We start from the raw sequence: 19,943 nt of genomic DNA on the forward strand, positions 1-19,943 counted from the left end.
ACACTGGCCAGGGTACATTCCTGTCTTTGCTGGAAATATGCAGTGGGGCTTCCTGGAAATACTTTTCAGCTCACCTGTTTTCCTGTGGATGTTTTGTTCACTTTTAAACACTGGAGGTATGAGCATAATACACTCTATACCCAATGACACACTTGCAATGCCTAGAAGCCTGCGGTTTTTTATTGGTGTGGGTTTGTTTCTTGGTTTTGATTTTATTTTTGCTTTGCTCTGTTGATAAACCAGGAGAGCCCTCATCTTATTAGATGCTAGAAAGGCCTTTTGGACTGAAGCATGTGAAGCTGAATGGGGCCCTTGGCTCCTGGAAAAGGGGCTGCTTGTCACCTGCCCCCCTCCTCCGAGGACACATTGGGGGCCCCGGGGTGAGCAGCGCCCCCAGTCCTGGGAGTTTACCAACACACCCACCCTTTGTGCGGCCGGGAGTTGGCATTCAGGGAAAGCACACACAAATTCCTTGAGGAGGCATATTCTTTTGAGAGCCTTAAATGAAAAGTGCATTCATGGAGACCACTCGCCTTTGTTTTGGGAGGAAAGAAAGACGGAGTTGTTGCGTTTAAGGAGCAGGTTTCCCTGGACAGTGGGGCCCTGTGAGGGCCAGCACTGTGTCCTCAGGCTTCACCCCAGAAGCTTGACCCCTTAGCTTGGACAGTAACCAAGGTGGCCACAGTGACCTGGGCAGCCCCGTAGAGGGACTCGAGGAGAAGGCCTGTGTCACCTTCCTCCACGCGAGCCCGCCCTCCTGCAGGCTTAGGTCCTGGCCGTTATGCCTGTTTCCCGCTGCTGACTTTGCGGTCAGAGCCGCATCTGTGGACCGCTGGTCTCAGCGCCCATGGCCGTCCGTGTCCAGCCTCCCCTCCCCGCCCCTGGTCTTGACTGTTGGGGGGTGAGAACCTTTGCTGCCGATTAGCGCCCTGGGGACAAGCAGTCTTGGAAATTAGTCATAGTGTTCTGTTCCCTGCCTTTTCCCAGCTGCATTTTAACTTCACTCACATTCTAGTTGTACAGTAACTGCTAACTCCTCATTGTTAACAGGGTACCCTAATGCTGGAGATGTGTTCTGTCACCCCCGGGGAGGGTGACATTGGAGGGTGACGTGAAGGACACGGCAGGAAGGGTCTGGGTAAGGTGCCCCCTTCGTGTGAGTCTGGCCCTGGGCTTGGGGCCAGCTGAGCTGCACTCACTCACCTCTGCTGGGAGTGACTCCGCTCACAACACACAGCCCATGAATCTCAGTGTCACTCACCCAGCCACGCGGCACATGGGTTTGCCAAGAGATTTGGCCAGAGACCTTTGTAGAGAAAAATCTCTTTATGCTGGGTGTACTGGTTTCCACACCCAAAAAACACTTGCTGAGATTTACTACAGGAATCCCTTCTGAGGTATTAATGTCATTCTTCTGATCAATTATGGATCAGTTATTGATTGGCTCCCAGTACTTCGCCTAGTCCTCCTGCGGCCTCCACACCCTCAGCGCTCTGGGCGAAAAGTCGGTCAGAATGTGACGCCCCTGTGTGGGCGGCGGTGTGCTGGTCCTCCGAGCGAAACGTTTGTAAATTGTGTTGATGTATTTAATGCTGATTGCCTTCTGCTGTCTGTATTCCGATTTCATTTTGTGATGACCTTTTACTTTTTATATATCTCTCCCTTTTTAATGCATTTATTAAACATTTTAACACACTAATTCATTGCACGTGAGTTTTTTAAGTTGTCTTTTTTGACGTCCCTCCCTTACTAAACACATGTGTAACTGGCTTCCTGACAGCAGCTGAACAACAGGTGAGTCTGGCGCCTGCGCACCCCCTCTGTGCTCCGCTTTCAAGCATCAGCTTTACACACAGAGCTTTCTGTTCTCCCATCCTTCTGTGAGGACAGTTCTCACTCTGCCTAATGTTGTTAGTATTTCTTGAAAATGCCGTCCTGCACACGTCGGGGGAGTGTCTCTACCCTCCTGTGTGTCTGGGACACGGAACCCACAACAGCATTTATTGAGTGATTGAGCACAGAAAGACTGCCCCCAGCTGGACTCCCCGGAGGGTGCAGACCAGGCAGTCAGATCAACACTGGAGAATCTGAAGTCGGAGTGTGAGACAGACAGTGACTGTGCGAGGTGGAGTGCAAGCTGGGAGCCTTGGTGAGCCGGAAATAAACACATGTGCTGTGCTAGGGCGCTTCAGTCACATCTGACTCGTTTTAAGACCCCGTGGACTGTAGCCCGCCAGGCTTCTCTGTCTGTGGAGTTCTCCAGGCACGAATACTGGAGTGGGTTGCCATTTCCTCCTCCAGGGGATCTTCCTGACCCAGGGATCAAACCTGAGTCTCCTGCATTGCAGGCAGATTCTTTACTGAATGAGCCACAGGAAAGCCCCAGAAATAAGCATAAAGATACGGACTTAATTTTGATTTATCTTCCATTCATCTGTACCCATACCCTGCCACCAGACCCTCTTCTTAATTCATCTCCTGTAAAACTCACTTCCACTTTCTTGTGTTGATTTCCATCATCATTGACTTTCCTTTTGGCAAAAGGAATGGCCGATTCTTACTGGTTGACAGAGAGCTCCGCTTGATATCTGAGAGACTATCTCATCATGAGGGAAAAAAACACACCCTCAGTCTCTCGTGCGAATCACTAAGGTGCGGTGTCAGCATCCCAGAACTGGAGAAGCCTCTTGTCACACTCTGGTTAATAGGTTATCTTCGAGTTTTTCCGTCACAGACATCATGACACTCTTACATGCCCAGCAATCATCCTGCTTCATTGGAAGCAGTAAAAGGCGGGGAGGGGTGACACGTGACGCCTTCCTGCCTCCTCTCCTCCCACCCGGGCTGGCTCCCCCACTTCTTCTGCCAGAGATAACCTCCCCTTGACCTGAGCGTATCTGGACAGGAGGCAGAGAACCCGCCTCAACTACATCGTCCCTCCTGCTGCTGTGGGAGGGGCCGGTCACTGGGGGGTCGCCCAGGGGGCCACCCCGTCTCAGAGCCTCGGGCCAGCGTCCCAGGCTCTGTGACCAACACTCAGGAGGCCATGGATGGCAGTGGTGGGCGCTTACCACCAGCCCCCAGAGCTGCCTGAAAGTGCTGCAGAGACGACATCGTCATGGAGAAGGGACGCGGTCTGAAATAGAGGACCAGAAAGTTTTCTTTGTCTGTGGACCAAGTGCCAGCGTGCACTGGCCCACAGGCCGTTTTTGAGGGTTTTCACCCTCGGTGGGAGCAGCCATGCCTCTTAGAGGCAGAGAATTCTCAAGCTTGTCCACCGAGACATGCTGCTAAATAAATACTCCATGTCTTACTCGTTTAAGTACCCAACGCCCAGTGCTTCTTGCTAGCACAGAGCATGCATCTCACATGTGCAGAAAACTGAACATGAGCTACCCAGCCAAGCACAGGCTCACCACAGACTTGCCTTCGGGAATTCTGTTCACTTTGCAATAATATTTCTAGAACACCATAATGCTTCCCCATGTCACAACTACTGCTTATTTCCGTGCATAACCAGCTATTCACGTCATTTTTAAAAATCCATTTCATCTGTCGTCAGTTTAAGACATCTCTTGACATCTACTACACTGCCTTCATCTCTTGACCTCTGTAAGGCGTCCGCTGTCTGTTTCTCTCTCTCACCATTTTGCCATCGCCATCAGAGGCCCTTCCTGCAGGCCCCTGTCCTTAGTCCTGTAATAATATTTTCTACCACATCCCTCAAAGTTGCTCGATTTGGCAACTGTCTCATAGGTAATAGAACAGGAAAAATGCACTCAGAGCAAATACTATTGAGGAAGATTTATAATAAAGTTTACATTCATTCATAACTCACGAAGGACTATTAAGTCCCTATTAATATTAGACTCCTAAATGTCAGCAACAGCAGAGAAGAATATGCAAGTGGTCTGCCGGAGGGACACTCTGTTGCCCCTGCAATGACCTCCGTTTACTCCAGGGCAAACCGAGAGGGTCCAGCATAACAGATGTCACGGTGACCCCCACAGAGTGGGAAAGACGTGTCTGTCCCGTGCAGAAGCTAACACACTCAACTCTGAAAGGAAAAGAATAATAAAATAAAATGCCTCGGCGTGTCAAATCCACTCCACTACGGACTTGGAAAGGCCCTTTCAGCTCTTCACGTGGAGCTGTCTTGGACCCACATGTCTGGTGCCGGCGGCGTGTTTAAGAGAAGGTGGCCACAAAGCTAGCTATGGCCCCGGAGCAGGCGCTAGGGCAGGACGCTCCCCTGAGCCTCCCTCTCGTCCCATCTCTCTGTGGTCCTCTCGGAGGCTTCCCCCTTCTGTCTTCTCGCTCCGTGTGTCCCCTGACACCCAGCCCCCGGCTGGTCCACGGCCCACCCTCTTGCCAGGCCACATCCTCCCATCCTCACCCCGCCAGCCCTCCTCCCCGCCCGGGGTCCGCCGGAGGACGTGGGGCCCAGCCCAGGTGCCTGCGCGGACTCAGGCGCCACTCTGTCCCTCTGGCAGGTCCCGTGGCTCAAGCAGAGCAAGAGCCCCCTGGGCCCCCATGCCCGCAGCCCGCCCGGGCTGTGCAACATGTACCAGGTAAGACGGCTCCTCCTCGCGGCCGCGGCCACACGGCGTCGGGCCTGTCTCGCTCCCGCCCCAGGAGCCTCGGAGAGGCAGCTTGTCTCCCCCGCAGGGCGGCTCCTGGGGAGGCACGGCAAAGGAAAACGCAGAGACCGAGAGGAGGGGCCTCGCAAGGGAAGCAGGGCCTCGATTCTGGGTTGGGGGGCCCTGCAGGGCCGCGGGCGGGGTGAGGGCAGGGAGATGCCCGCGGCAGGCCTGGCCCACCCTGAGGTGGCCTTTAAGAACCAGCGCCTAACAGACTCTGCGTGCCCGCCAAATGCCAGGTGGATGAGCCCTTCCAGGTGCGAGCCCAGTGAGCATCCTTGGGAGGAGGAGGAGCCTGTGGTCAGTCCTCCAGAGTCTCAGCTGACTCTCAGAGCGCAGGATGGGGGGCACAGGGACCTTGGGGTGACCCCGGGGAGGTGCGGGGTGCCGTCCGGCTGAGACTCCACTCTCCGGCCCATGAGTCCCAGCGGGCACCGTGTCCCGGCGACGGGCTCTCCACGCTGGGACGACGCAGGAGGAGGACACCTGGTGCTGGAACAGGGTGTGGGAGGGCCCCGGGTGGGGGCTCAGGGACCCTCACTGTGCATCTCCCTCCACAGATGCACAGGGGAGGGGCAGGAGCGGGAAGGAGGCGGGTGGGAGGGGCGCCCACATCTGCTGAAACGCCAGAGCCAGGAAGACAGGTTGTCACCCTGTGTGATGGTGGGGCCACAGACCTCAGACCTGGCAAGCCCCAGAGAAGGAGCAGACGTGCCTGACAGACGGTTCCGGAAAGCCGGTCCAGGAAGGTGGGCGGGGCGGCCGGAAGGCCAGGGGACAGGAGGCTCAGAGGCGCCGGGCCCCTGGGCAGACACTGGGCTGCAGGCTATGGGGGGCACTGTCGTCAAGCCCCCGGGGCTGAATGGAGCCTCCACTCCAGGCCGCAGGGGGTCGGAGGGGTGCCGCCCCCAGAGAGAGGGGAACCGTGTTTCAGGCGTGGTCGCCATGCTCACTGCACAGAGAGCCCCCTCGGTGGCTCCTCAAAGCAACACCCCATCCCCAGGAAGGCTGTGTGGGCCCGACCCCCTGGAAGCACATGTTCTCTGCAGCCCTTGGGCCTCAGCTGGTTCAGACTCAGCCAGGAGGAAGCCGGGGCTGGCCCTAAATGCCTTCCTGGGGCAAGGGTGTGGGAGCTGAGGTACACAGTCACCCTGTGGCAGGGATGTGGGGGTCAGACAAGGACCCCCTTGCGCCCTAAGCCCTGAAGCCATCTGGAGCCCCGCCCTTGCCTCCACGGGTCACATCACCATCAGAAAGCAGACACACTCCGCCGACAGGCAGAGACTTTGCCAGAAATCCCAGACTCGGCACAGAACGTGGGGGGGCAAGAAGCCAGCGCTTCGGTGTTCGGGGGATAAATAGAAACCTTCAACAGAGTGTTTGGTTTTTCTCTTTTGCTGGAACAAAGGCACAGGCCTGCCCTCCACATCTTCATGCTAGATGAGCTCTGCCCACGTGTACAAGCAGGACGGACATGCATGCTCTCACACCTGCAGGGGTGCCATCCCCGGACTCTGCAGACACAGCCCTGGGGCCGGGCGCCAGGGCCTCCAGTGACAGGCCTCTGTCTTTGCGATCTCTTCACTATGTCTCCCCCCAGCACGTCAAATTCTTCATTATTTCAGGAAAGAGATTAAATCAAATTTTAAAAAACCCAAAGGTTTATTGACTTTTCTTTATTCCCTTAAAAAACAATATAGCAACTACTTTCTGGACTAAAAAAAAAAAAAGAGGTTATGTTTATTGGAGAGGAAAAGGCACCAGCCATGGGAAAGGGCTGAAGCGCCTGGTGGCACTAAATGGTTTTCAGATACAAGAAAGGGCCGTGAAAGAAGCTTGGAGGAGACAGAGCTGCCCACTGGAGCCACGCTGGGAACCATGGTACCAGGCCCAACGGCTCAGCACCGAAACCTCCCCCATCCTCCCCCCAAGGCTCAGAAACTCAGCTGGGGAGCGATGTCAGGCTGACATTCTACACCCAGACCTTCCGGAACATTCCACCTTCTGTCTGTCTCTCTGCACAAACTCCGCAGGAAGGGTGAGAAAGCCCCATTGGCTGTTTGTCAAGAAACAAGCAGGCTCAGCGCCTTGGAGGCCCTTCCAGAATGGGGCTCCCATGAGGAGCCCTTCGATTCCAGGAGACGCATCACTACTTAGTTCCACCCCAGCCAGACTCAAGGGCTGACCTGAAGGTGGCAGGGAGCCCACGTCCACGCAGGAGATGACGTTGGAGGACCCAAGATGAATCGGAAAAGCAGAGGCTCCAAGGGAGGAACAAGGAGCAGATGCACATACAGCGGGGAAGACGACTCCGTGGGGGATACAGGGCCTCCTCCTCCTGGCTCCCCATTGGGTCTCCCAGCCCCGCACAGCCGGGCCTCCGAAAGCCGCATCATCCAGAGGCCGTGTGGACTAAGGAGGTGGAAAGGCGCCCGGAGCGGGCAGCAGGGAGCCATGCCTGGACGGGCCCTGTCCCACCGGCACCTACACCTCTGGGCCTGGAGACGCAGGCAGAGCCAGGGACGCCCCGCTCCCACGCCCAGCAGCTGCTCTTGCCGGCTTCCTTAAGCCCCTGCCTGCCTCGCAGCCCCTGGGGACCCGGTCCTCACAAGCCTGCAGAGGCCACTGTGGGGCCACCCGCCTGAGGGGTAGAGGAGCACCCAGAGGTCTGTCCAGAGCCGCCCTCCCCGCTCTGAACCCGCACCAACCATCCCAGGGGCCGGGGCTCGCCGCGTTGGGCTCCTGGCGCCTGGAGAAGCGCGGACTGTGCGTGCGTGGAAGCACATGCTGAGGGTCTGCTCTCTCCCTCCACCTGCGGTGTCTGCACTGAGCCTCCCTCCCCAGCCACTGGCAGCGGCGTCAGAAGCAACCGTCTGTCCTGCCGACGCCCCGGGACCCCGGGCTGATGGAGGGAAACGGGAGCACCACCCTGTGCCAGTAAACCGGGCATCACGGGTGCAGCAGACACCCCCACCCCGCCCCCGGGGCCCCACAGCCTAGCTCTGGCTGCAGCCCCTGCGCTCCTGCCCTCGGGCCTCAGCGTCTCAACCGGAGAGTCAGAGTCAGGGACTGCGAACGTCTCTGTGGGGACAGACTCATGGCCATTTCCTTCCGTCTCAGGGCCCTTTTGCAACCACGTGAACAGCACAGCCCCCTCCAGCCCAGAGGCAGATGTTCGGGAGCTACTCCGCATGCCTGAGGTGTGTACGACCTTGTTCTGCTCGGGGGACAGACCTCCGTCTGTCAGTCCCCAGCCCCAGGCATTGTGCTCACACGGAAAGCCTTCCAGACACTTCCCTCGTACTCTGTCTCCAGGTTTTCTGAATCGATTTCTTCCTCATTCCAAGGAAATGGCTCGGACCAGAGTTGGGTGGTCTTGACAGGCACTGACGGTCTGGCTGTGGGGACCCAGAGCAGATCAGGCTCCCTGGGGGCCACGCTGATGTGGGGCAGGCTGTCTGGGTCTCCGGGGGCTGGCCCTCTCAAGGGGTCGGGCTGGGGTCATGCCTAGGGTCCATTCTGCCCTCCCCACCCAGAGGGGCTACCTCACACCACAGCTGCCCAGGGGCCCATGGCCTTCAGTGGCAGGAAAGCCCATTGCAACTTGGGTTTTCCTCCCAAAAATAAGCCTTCCAGACTCTGCATCCCTCACACCGCCCGCTGCCATTCCGCGTAAGGAGACAACTGAGTTCTAAGCCAAGGAAAGGTGCCCTGGGAAACTATTTGGTTTGCGCAGCTACCAAGGCGGTAGCTGGATGTTTATGCTGGGAAGTCATGTGCATACTATAGACACACTGAGGTCTTTCAAAATGGGAGCAAAGAAAAAAGTCGGAGCAGTTAATGCCAACTTCCAGCCCTGCCTCCTGCGGACAGGAGACAAGGAAGCTTGCACGCCCACGTTCCTGGAGCTCCTGGAGGCTCCTGGGCAGGAAGGCCCCGGGCAGCTGCATATTAGGCGGTATGAGACGGTGGAGCTGCGGGTAGAAATCACAACCATAGGCAACGTCCTCGTGGACCTGACGGCAGCTCCCAGCTCCGGCCGGGACCCTACACGGCCTCCTCCTCCCCCTGCCGCTCCACTCCCCAGGGTGAGAGCTGAGGCCAGCCTTGAAGGCCTCCACCTGAGGCTAAGCCCCCACCAGAAGCCAGGCAGCCACTGCGTGTTCACAGAACCAGCGGGCACATAGGCTGTGACGTGTGACACCGACTGCCCTCCAGGGTGACCTCACACCCACAGCCTGGAGATCTGGTTCCCTCCTTGCCCGGAGGCCTCTAATCCAGTCCTTGCATGGCCATCGATGGAGGCAAAGAATTGGTCCAGAAGAGTCCGGGGGCTTTGATTCCCTCGTTTCAGGCGAAACATCCCAGAGGGAAACAGACTGATGTGCCCTCCCCCACTGCCCCCCTCACTGCCTTCAGCTTCACAACTTGCAGAGAGTAGAAACTCTCCAGCTTGGAAGCCAGGCCCTCCTGTCTCGGCCCAAGCGACAGTCCCTCTGGGCAGAATATGAGACAGCTCCCCACAAACACAGACCACCCGCCGGCCTTCCCACTCTCTAATGGCCAGGAAAAAACATATCATGGGCCACCTAAAATCTCCACCTAAACGAAAGCTCTGCCTGTGCTCCTCCTGTAACTGAGAAAAGCCCACTGCTGACCCAGCATGGCTTTCTCTAAAGAAAGAGACAGTCCACTGCTTTAATTAAACTCCGTTGAGTCGATGATTCAGGAGCAAACATATTCTTAAACTTGCCAAGGGTGAAAACGCAAGGGAGGACTGCAAGGATCATTCAGACTAACAAGAATTCTCTCCCCAGATTGCACAATGCAGCGACCTTGCCAGAAAGCATCTAACGCTCTCCCCTGAGGCGAACCGTGGGGCTGGTTGACCAGAAGTGGAGCAATCGCTTCCTCTGAAAAACTTACATAAACAAGATAGGCCTCATTGTCCAGTGGTTTCTGGGAACGGCCAGAGCATCGCAGGGTCAGGGTGTTGGAGCAAAAACACGCCGTGGTCAGTGGGGCCAGCTCTGAAAGGGGGCGCATTGCAGCTCCGACAGTTTCCAGCAGATGTGTTATCTCTTCTGCAGGCCTGTGATCTTCAGTTCACATGCTCTAGGAGATGATATTTTCCTAGCAGCTAGCTCAGAGCCAGATGCCACAGGAGCACATAACTGCCACGACCCTGCCTTCCAAAGACGGGCCAAGAGACGGGACGGCCGTGGATTAGAGTCTTTCAGCACAAGATGTTCACAACACTGCTTTTTCGTAAAGTCCTTGAGGAGGACTTCCTTAAGTCCTCAACTCCCTGTAGTCACCAAAACAAGATTTCTGGGGGAGTTCTGTAAACCGTCCGAAGAAGTGTAAGGCAAGAGGAAAAGGGCAGGAAAAGAAAAGCCGTGCCATCGTGACTACATTTCCTGGTTCCCATAAAGACAACAATGTGGAAGAAGCACTTTTGGTTTTCTTAACACTTTCCCAAGAAGCAACTCTCTTACTGATCCCAAGTCTCACTCTGTTGTTCTGCCTTATCGTCGGCAGTTCAGGAAGACACCCACACTGTTGGAGCATGCGGTTCCGAGCAGGTGAAAGAGATGACCCGCTGGATTTGGGCTTCCTAGGGTGCCACAAAGCCAAAGGCTTTTATTTTGGAAAAATAAAAATGCAAATTGCAGCTTGAAAAAAGCAAAAGGCAAATTCCTTCACTCTCTAGACCACTGGTGGAACCACCTATGAAGGTGTGTATTCTTACCGCCGCTCTGTGGGTACAAGCGGAATTCTACCACGTTCAACCTGTAAACTGAAACACCAAGGTGTGTGTGTGTTGCACGGCTGCTTCGTTGGATGCTTTTCACCCCTTCACACAACCCCTTCGAGTAGCCATGTCCACATTTGTAAAATGAAGTGAAAACAACCACACGTGCACCCCGTAAAACACGGAGGAACCGCTTTCCTCACTCCTCTTTTATATCAGCCTGGGGACACAGAGGGCTGCATGCATAGCTAGAACTCACAGGATCGACTTGACTAAGAAAGTGCCAGAAAGAAAAGGGTCCTGCTTTTAGCCTCTGGACGACCATCTGGACGAGGCCGAGGCTGATCCACAGAGAGGTCACGTTGGGCTGCATCCTTCTGACACGGCGCTTCAACCTGTCCCTGAGTGAGGCGGGCTGCTGGACGCAGGCCTCGGTCACCTCAAGGTCCCCATCACAGGGTTAGGTGCTTGCTGAGGGGCCAGACCCGGGGCACCTCAGAGGTACCCATCACAACAGACCCGCAGATGGTGGGTGAGGCACCCTGGCATGAGGGCACCTCCACTCGTGACCTCCATGAAAATGCTCGATTTCAAGTTTTAAAAAGGGCAGCCGTTTCCAAACAGCAGCTCCACAAAGACCTCACGTCCCTCCCCACAATGCAGAAAAGATGGAGCAGGTGTCAGCGACGCTCGTCACCCAACGCATGTTGTGAATGAAGGACCAAGTTCCCCACCACCAGCGCACAGTGACACAGAGTGTGCAAGAGCAGGAGCCAAAGTGCCTCTCACGACCGCCTGTGACCTGAGGGTAGCCGGCGCTCTGTGAGGGCCAGAAACGTGCTCCCCGTAACACACCGCAGGGCAGAGCCTTGCGCTCCAAAGTACCAGGCAGAGCGCGGGTCCTCTAGAGGCTCGCCTCTCCTGTGTGACATCTCAAAGTCGTGAGTCTGCATCCGGGGGGCCCTCAGATGCCTGTCTGCCTGGTGTTTATCACTACTCTCCAGGCCCCTCCTCGGCACCCGCCCAGTGTCATCCATCCAGAGAAAAGGCCAGCAAACTGAAGCCTGGGCAGAGAGAGGGGAGAGGGCCAGGCTCTAGGGTCCAACTGTCCTCAGGATTGACTGGTATGACTGCGTCTAGGGTGCAGAGCTCAAGCAGGGTGGACGCAGAGGGGAGACGTGTCCCAGACCCAGGATTCACTCAAGTTTCCGCCACGGGCATTCTAATGGTGGATCCAGGTTGTTGTTCTTGCTGTTTAGTCACTTAGTCGTGTCCAATTCTTTGTGACCCCATGGACTGCAGCACGCCAGGCTTCCCTGTCCTTCACCATCTCCTGGAATTTGTTCAAACTCATATACACTGAGTTGATGATGCCATCCAACCATCTCATCCTCTGTCGTCCCCTTCTCCTCCTGCCCTCAATCTTTCCCAGCATCAGGGTCTTTTCCAGTGAGTCAGCTCTTTGCATCAGGTGGTCAAAATATTGGAGCTTCAGCTTTAGCATCAGTCCTTCCAATGAGTATTCAGGGTTGATTTCTTTTAGAATTGACTGGTTTGGTCTCCTTGACGTCCAAGGGACTCTCAAGAGTCTTCTTCAGCACCACAATTTGAAAGAATCAATTTTTCAGGAAAGATTTTAAATTCTTCTTGCAGACAAGAACTAAATCAAGCTCTAGGACTCATTTTCCCCTGAGCATAAACCCCAGACACAGTGGGTGTTCATTTTTTCAAGCTGCAGCATTTTCTTCTGAGGAAACAATTCCATCCCTTCGTCTCTAATCAAATCCAAATGCAAATGATGACGCAGACAAATGCCTCGACCCTATTTTCATAAAATAGCCGTCAGAGTCGAGGGAATGAATCTTTACCCAATAGGATGACCATTGATCTTCACTGTGTCCGGCGAAAACTAATCTCCTGTTATTACTTGCAAGTTTGAGCAAATTGGAAAATAGTTAAAAATCCTTCATGGTGTCTGGAGATGGGACTGGCACGCCAAGTGCACGAGCTCCCCCTGCTGGTGAAGCACACGTTACCACAAGTGGGGGGGGAATTAATCATAATTTTTCAAACAGGCTCATGGAAAAAGCAATTTATGTTAAACATTAATGACCGGTTGTCCTTTACCCCATGGCTTTCCTTCCATAGTATTTAGATTTTTAGCATAACGTTATTTTATTTGCCACCAAGAAGTTTTTTGTTGTTTTAATTGTTACGTCAAGAAAGAGTGACACGTCAGTGGCATGTAACCCTGCGCGTGCTGTGATCACGTGCCAAGGCCCTGCACGACTCACATTTTCCTGTGTACAGAGGGCCAGGTCTGCCCGTGGTTCATCAGCGTGCGAACAAAGCACAGCCCCAAGTGGCAAGATTTCTTCTACAAACTTCTCTACTTTATTTGAAATCCCTGTGTAATAAGTGCTATTTTTCTGAACAACTGAAGCTTTCGTTTTTAAAGAACTGGACTAATTTTCTAACTTTGCTTCCCAAATATTCAGCTCTGTGTACTTTGGAGAGAATGTGTTGACATCCTAACCTCATGTGTAGAGCAGTATGGTGTGGAGGGGGGGGGTCCCCACCTCCAGCCTTTTTCCTTTTCTGATCTCTCAGGGCCGCTTGCCCCTCCCCACCTCCTCCGCCCTGGCCCGGCTCTTATTTTACAGCAGGACCACCCTTCAAGTTCCTCCTTTGCCTTTCCATCGCCTGCAAAGTGGGCGAGCTACTTGGATCAGGATCAGTTCAGTTCAGTTCAGTTGGTCAGTCATGTCCAACTCTTTTCAAGCCCATGGACTGCAGCAGGCCAGGCCTCCCTGTCTATCATCGACTTCCAGAGTTTACTCAAACCCATGTCCATTGAGTCAGTGATGCCATCCAACCATCTCACCCTCTGTCGTCCCCTTCTCCTCCAGCCTTCGATCTTTCCCAGCATCGGGGTCTTTTCCAAGGAGTCAGCTCTTCGCATCAGGAAGCAGGATAGATGCAGACAAAGAGATGCCAGTCCTGGCAAATAATTCAAAGTGTGAGCGGCTCTGGCTTTTCTGTGCTTTCTGAGCAGAGAGGAGGAGCGTTCACCCCTCAGAGAGTGACTAACCCATCTGAGTCAGGAGCCAAGTCCAGGGCTCTCCTGAGGGGGAAACGTGTGCGTCACAAGCTCGGAGACAGAGGCTGGGGTCCCCAGGGTGGGGGCAGAGATGGGGTCAGGGGACCGCCTGAGGCTGTGGGGGGCGTCAGCAGCCAGGCCGCACCCCTGCATCCCTGAGGGGCTGTGAGGCTGCGGGGGCCCCCTGGACACCAGACGGCCCCGCCGTCTACCCTCCTCCCTGGCTTCCCCTCCCTTCCTCCCCGGCCTCCCATCGCCCTGCAGGACAGAACAGACCCCCTTGTTTACAGCGAGGCATGAGAAAAGCAGTATCTGCTCCCCGCAAATTGTGAAATGTAACAAGCCAAACCACTCTGCCTTTAAAGCACGCCTCCAGGACCACCAGGGGCTCCTGCCCTGCCTGGGTGACGAGGGCTGGCACTGCTCTGACCGCACACTGACCGCCGATGGCACAGACCGCCGGTGGCCTGGCCGGAACCTCCCCGCCCGGCGCCCCCGGGCTGGATGTGAGCCCCTTTCCCCAGCACCGTCTGGCCTTCAGTGCAGCCGCAGGGTCTCGGCCGTCCAGCTCACGCAGAGTCAGGGCTGCACTTCAGGACGCGGGGGAAGCAGGCTGGGCTGCACCCTCAGAGCCGCCGGCACTGCAGGGCCCGAGCCCGGCCAGGGTGGGGACAACCGCGTGTCCGTCAGGGGGGCGATGAGTGAACAGAACGCGGTTTACATGGGCCCCAGGGATGGCATTTGAGCAGGAAGGAAGTTCAGATGCAAGCTGTGCATGGCAGAAAGGAGCCAGTCCCCAAAGAACAAGCACTGCGTGATCCCACTGGTCAGGGGTCCCTGGCGCAGTCAGTCACATGGGGCGTAGGGTGGGGCTTTCCAGGAGGCCAGGACCGCTGATGGGACCCGGTATCTGCTGGGTGCGGGGTTGGTTTGGGAAGATGGGAAAGGTCTGGAGCTGGATGCTCTGATGGATACACATCATAAATGTACTTAATGACACCAAAATGTGCTATTAAAAATGGCAAAAGAGTAGGTTTCATGTTAGGTCAGTTCAGTTCAGTTGCTCAGTCATGTTGAACTCTTTGCGGCCCCATGAACCGCAGCATGTCAGGCCTCCCTGTCCATCACCAACTCCTGGAGCCCACCCAAACCCATGTCCATTGAGTCGGTGATGCCATCCAACCATCTCATCCTCTGTCATCCCCTTCTTCTCCTGCCCTCAATCTTTCCCAGCATCAGGGTCTTTTCAAATGAGTCAGCTCTTCACATCAGGTGGCCAAAGTACTGGAGTTTCAGCTTCAACATATCAGTCCTTCCAATGAACACCCGGGACTGATCTCCTTTACGATGGACTGGTTGGATCTCCACGCAGTCCAAGGGACTCTCAAGAGTCTTCTCCAACACCACAGTTCAAAAGCATCAATTCTTTGGTGCTCAGCTTTCTTTATAGTCCAGCTCTCACATCCATACATGACTACTGGAAAAACCATAGCCTTGACTAGATGGACCTTTGTTGGCAAAGTAATGTCTCTGCTTTTTAATATGCTGTCTAGGTTGGTCATAACTTTCCTTCCAAGGAGCAAGCGTCTTTTAATTTCATGGCTGCAATCACCATCTGCAGTGATTTTAGAGCCCCAAAAAATAAAGTCTGACACTGTTTCCACTTTCTCCCCATCTATTTGCCATGAAGTGATGGGACCAGATGCCATGATCTTCGTTTTCTGATGTTGAACTTTAAGCCAACTTTTTCACTCTCCTCTTTCACCTTCATCAAGAGGCTCTTTAGTTCTTCACTTTCTGCCATAAGGGTGGTGTCATCTGCATATCTGAGGTGATTGAGATTTCTCCCGGCAATCTTGATTCCAGCTTGTGCTTCTTCCAGCCCAGTGTTTCTCATGATGTACTCTGCATAGAAGTTAAATAAGCAGGGTGACAATATACAGCCTTGACATACTCCTTTTCCTATTTGGAACCAGTCTGTTGTTCCATGTCCAGTTCTAACTGTTGCTTCCTGACCTGCATACAAATTTCTCAAGAGGCAGGTCAAGTGGTCTGGTATTCCCATCTCTTTCAGAATTTTCCACAGTTTATTGTGATCCACACAGTCAAAGGCTTAGTCAATAAAGCAGAAATAGATGTTTTTCTGGAACTCTCTTGCTTTTTCGATGATCCAGCAGATGTTGGCAATTTGATCTCTGGTTCATGTTAGGTATGTTTTACCAAAATTAAAAAAAAAATGTAAGGGTGACTCAGACACTGCGGGCCCCTCCCCACCTCTGCATGAGGGTGTCATTGCCAGCAACCAGGCCGAGTTCTTAGTGCTTCTTCCTGTGCTCACCACAGAACCTTCTAGTGATGCGTAAACGGGGTCAAGACCAGCCCCAGGGTGTCAGCAAACAAACCCCAGATACAGAAACCCCTCTGGAGAACTGGTTTGCTTTCCTCAGCTGCTACTCTGAGGGGTTCAGTTCAGTTCAGTTCAGTCGCAACCCCATGGACTGCAGCACGCCAGGCCTCCCTGTCCATCACCAACTCCTGGAATCTACCCAACCCCTGTCCACTGAGTCAGTGATGCCATCCAACCATCTCATCCTCTGTCATCCGCTTCTCCTCCTGCCCTCAATCTTTCCCAGCATCAGGGTCTTTTCCAGTGAGTCAGTTCTTTGCATCAGGTGGCCAAGGTATTGGAGTTTCAGCTTTAGCATCAGGCCTTCCAATGAATATTCAGGACAGATTTCCTTTAGGATTGACTGGTTTGATGTCCTTGCAGTCCAAGGGGCTCTCAAGAGTCTTCTCCAACACCACAGTTCAAAACAATCAATTCTTCGGTGCTCAGCTTTCTTTATAGTCCAACTCTCACATCCGTTCATGACTACTGGAAAAACCATAGGTTTGACTAGATGGACCTTTGTCAGCAAAGTAATGTCTCTGCTTTTTAATAACCTAACTTGGTCATAACTTTTCTTCCAAGGAGCAAGCGTCTTTTAATTTCATGGCTGCAGCCACCATCTGCAGTGATTTTGGAGCCCAGGAAAAGAAAGTCTCTCACTGTTTCCATTGTTTCCCCATCTATTTCCCATGAAGTGGCGGGACCACACACAGTGAGACTGGCTTGTGCATGGTGTGCAGGTCTGTGAATTCTCACACGCACATGGCTGCCACCACCATAGGGACGCATTGCCCCCAAACCTCCCTTCCAGTTCACACCACACCCTCCCTCCCCCACCCCAACCTCTGCCAAGCCCTGCTCTCATCCCCCTCCCCGTAGTGCAGTCTTTTGAAGACTATCATGTGTGTGTGAGACCACACAGTATGAAGCCTCTTTGGAGCATCTTCTTTCACCGAGCCCAGTGCCTTGGAGATGCCTCTGAGTTGTCAAGTGTATCCAAGTCTGCTCCTTCCTACTGCCGCGCAGCACGGCGTCACACGGACACACTATAGTCTGTTTATCACCTCACTCAGTGAGGGACATTTGCGTGATTTACGGAGCTAGTGATTATGAACTGAGCTGCTATAAACATTCATGGCCGAGTTTTGTGTGACTGTAAGTTGTAAGATTTAAATTACTTGCATCAAAAGAGCAGAGATGAATACATTAATTATAAAAATCACTTCCAAAAACATGTAATTTTTCTTTTATCATTCAAAGCAGGAAGTGGGATTGCTGAGTCATATGGTAAGTGCATGGTTAACTTTATAAGAGACTCAAACTGTGTTACAGAGTGAGGATACCATTTTGCATTCCCACCAGCAATGCACGTGAGGTCCAGCTGCTTCACATCCTAGCCAACACCTAGTATTGTCAGTATTCTTTACTGCAGCCATGCTAATAGGGGAGAGTGGTGTCTCTGGGTGGCTTTGATTTACATCTCACTAATGGCTCATGATGCTGGGCATCTCTTCATGTGCTTCCTTGCCTTCTGCTCATCCTTTGCAATGAAGTGTTTAGTCACGCATTTTGTCCAATTTTTAAACTTGGTTGTTTGTTTTTTTTACCATTGATTTTTTAGAGTTCTTTACATATTGTGGTTTCACGTCCCACATCATATATGTGATTGTAAATCTTTTCTCAGTCTGTAGCTTCTTTTCATTCTCTTAAAAGTGACCTTTGCAAAAGTTATAAATATTGATTGGGTCCAATTTATCAATTTTGTTTCTTTTATGGATCTTGCTTTCAGCGGCAGGTCTGTAAACTTAATGACTACCCTCATGTCACGGAGGTCTTCTTCTCCTATGTACTCATTATAAAAATCTGTTTCTTTCAGCATTAGAAGCTGGTGTGTGTGGTTCAGGCGTGAAACATTGTTATTGTCCACACAACACTTCATTAACTACATCACAGCATAAATAAGTTTAATAATATCAGGTCTGCATGATACTACTGAATATTTATTTAAAACTTTTTCATAAAGTTTAAGAAACTTTCTTAGTTTAGTCACAGAATGGGCCAATCGAAGTACACAGTATTTCTGGGACGAAAATTCCAACACATCCTGCAGAAAAATGGTGTATAAACACCAAAGTAAGCATGCATTCATTAGCTCAGTCATGTCCAACTCTCTGCAACAGCATGGACTAAAGCCCACCAGGCTGCTCTGTCCATGGAATTCTCCAGGCAAGAATACTGGAGTGGACTGCCATTTCTTACCCCAAAATAAGCATTAGTTGTGCAAAAATCTGAGCTGTTTTCATTATTTGGGGCCATTAAGGTGCTATTTCGGAGAAGGCAATGGCACCCCACTCCAGTACTCTTGCCTGGAAAATCCCATGGATGGAGGAGCCTGGTGCGCTGCAGTCCATGGGGTCGCTAAGAGTCGGACACGACTGAGCGACTTCACTGTCACTTTTCACTTTCATGTATTGGAGAAGGAAATGGCAACCCACTCCAGTGTTCTTGCCTGGAGAATCCCAGGGACGGGGGAGCCTGGTGGGCTGACGTCTATGGGGTCGCACAGAGTCGGACACGACTGAAGTGACTTAGCAGTAGCAGCAAGGTGCTATTTAACAAATAACTTCACTTGCCAGATACACTGGATATTTAGACACAAAGATATTTTTGTGTCTAAACACAAAAGATACTTTTCTTGAAGTGAGTAACTTAAGGAAGATCCCCTGGAGGAGAGCACAGCAATCCACTCCAGTATTCTTGCCTAGAGAATCTCATAAACAGAGGGCCCTGGTGGGCTACAGTCCACGGGGTCACAGAGAGTCAGACACGACTGAAGTGACTCAGCACATATGCACAAGTAACTTAAACAGTTTCCTAGCTCATCTGTTTTCTCTTTTACTTCTTGGTTTCACATTTTCCTTCACTGGAGAAGAATGTGTAGGGTTGGCCAGCGGTGACAGAATCTGATTGGCCCTGGGTGACAGACAACACAACCCAGGGAGAACCAGATTATTTGGCAGTACCCACAGAGAGGATGAGTTAGAGTCAGGAGGGTGGGGTGTTTCAGCACTTCCTGAAATGCTCCAGCTTGCCCCTGTGGCCAACGTCTTCAACTCCAATGTCCACTGCATCGGCCTTCACCCACACCGTCATGCCCATGTGCTTGAGTGCTGAGTTGCTCAGTCATGTCCAGGTCTCTGCGACCCCATGGACTGTAGCCTGTCAGGCTCCTCCTCTGTCCATGGGATTCTCCAGGCAAGGATACTGGAGTGGGTTGCCATTTCCTTCTCCAGGGGAACTTCCCGACCCAGGGATCAAACCTGAGTCCCTTACATCTTCTGCACTGGCAGGCAGGTTCTTTACCACGAGCACCACCTGGAATAACACAAATCCCTGGGTTTCCTGCACAGGGAACCTGAATACCATGAAGTTTCCAGCCCCATGGGGGGAGGGAGGCTCAGCATGTGACCCCCAGGCCTGGCTCCATCCTCCGAGGGAGGCTGTGACTGAGCTGCACAGGAAACAGGTCACTTGCTGAGCCTGCCCGAAGGAAACTGAGAACTGCAGCCGGCAGAATGCATGGCCGGGACATCGGGGAGGTGGGGTCTGGGCACAGTGGGGAGAGGCAGGGCGAGCAGGGAGCCTGGGCCCCTGCAGGACCCGCAGAAGGAGGGACTTAGAACCTGAGGGGCGAGCAGGGCGCAGAGTCACAGAAGGAGGACTGGAGGGCCTGTGGACACCTCGTTCAAAAAACAGAGAGGGACTGGACCGCTCAAAGCCAAGACAAGTTCTCAGAAAGTGGAGAAAACTTGCATGTGCTGTGTGGTGTAAGCTCTCAGCTGCTCCTCCTGCTCCCCGGGCTGCAGAGAAGGGGTCCAGTTTGTGAGCAGACGCAGGGGCTGGCTGTTGGGGGGGGGGCGGGGGGGGCGGGGGTGGACAGGAAGCGCAGAGCATCCTCTTTTTGCAAATGAATCTGGGCGGGAAAGGGTGGGGCCCCGCAGGGCTGCCCCAGTCTTGGCTTTGCTGTCAATGTGGGGCGGAGACAAATGCAGGGACTAT

At 53.4% G+C, this 19,943-nt stretch overlaps 1 protein-coding gene across 10 annotated transcripts in view; it reads left to right on the forward strand.

Moving 5' to 3' along the window:
- The window catches only part of MBP (myelin basic protein), a 106,877-nt gene that overhangs the window by 73,662 nt on the left and 13,272 nt on the right, over positions 1–19,943 (forward strand). For 8 of the 10 annotated variants that reach the window (XM_055559494.1, XM_055559499.1, XM_055559503.1 and 5 more), the window contains one exon: positions 4,494–4,571. The exons of the other annotated variants lie outside the window; for them this stretch is intronic. In XM_055559494.1, the coding sequence (XP_055415469.1) occupies positions 4,494–4,571 (78 nt within the window). The remainder of the gene's footprint in view (positions 1–4,493; positions 4,572–19,943) is intronic. 10 annotated transcript variants of the gene reach the window in all.

Source organism: Bubalus kerabau, chromosome 21 (assembly GCF_029407905.1).
Source record: "Bubalus kerabau isolate K-KA32 ecotype Philippines breed swamp buffalo chromosome 21, PCC_UOA_SB_1v2, whole genome shotgun sequence".
NCBI classification, from domain to species: Eukaryota; Metazoa; Chordata; class Mammalia; order Artiodactyla; family Bovidae; genus Bubalus; species Bubalus kerabau.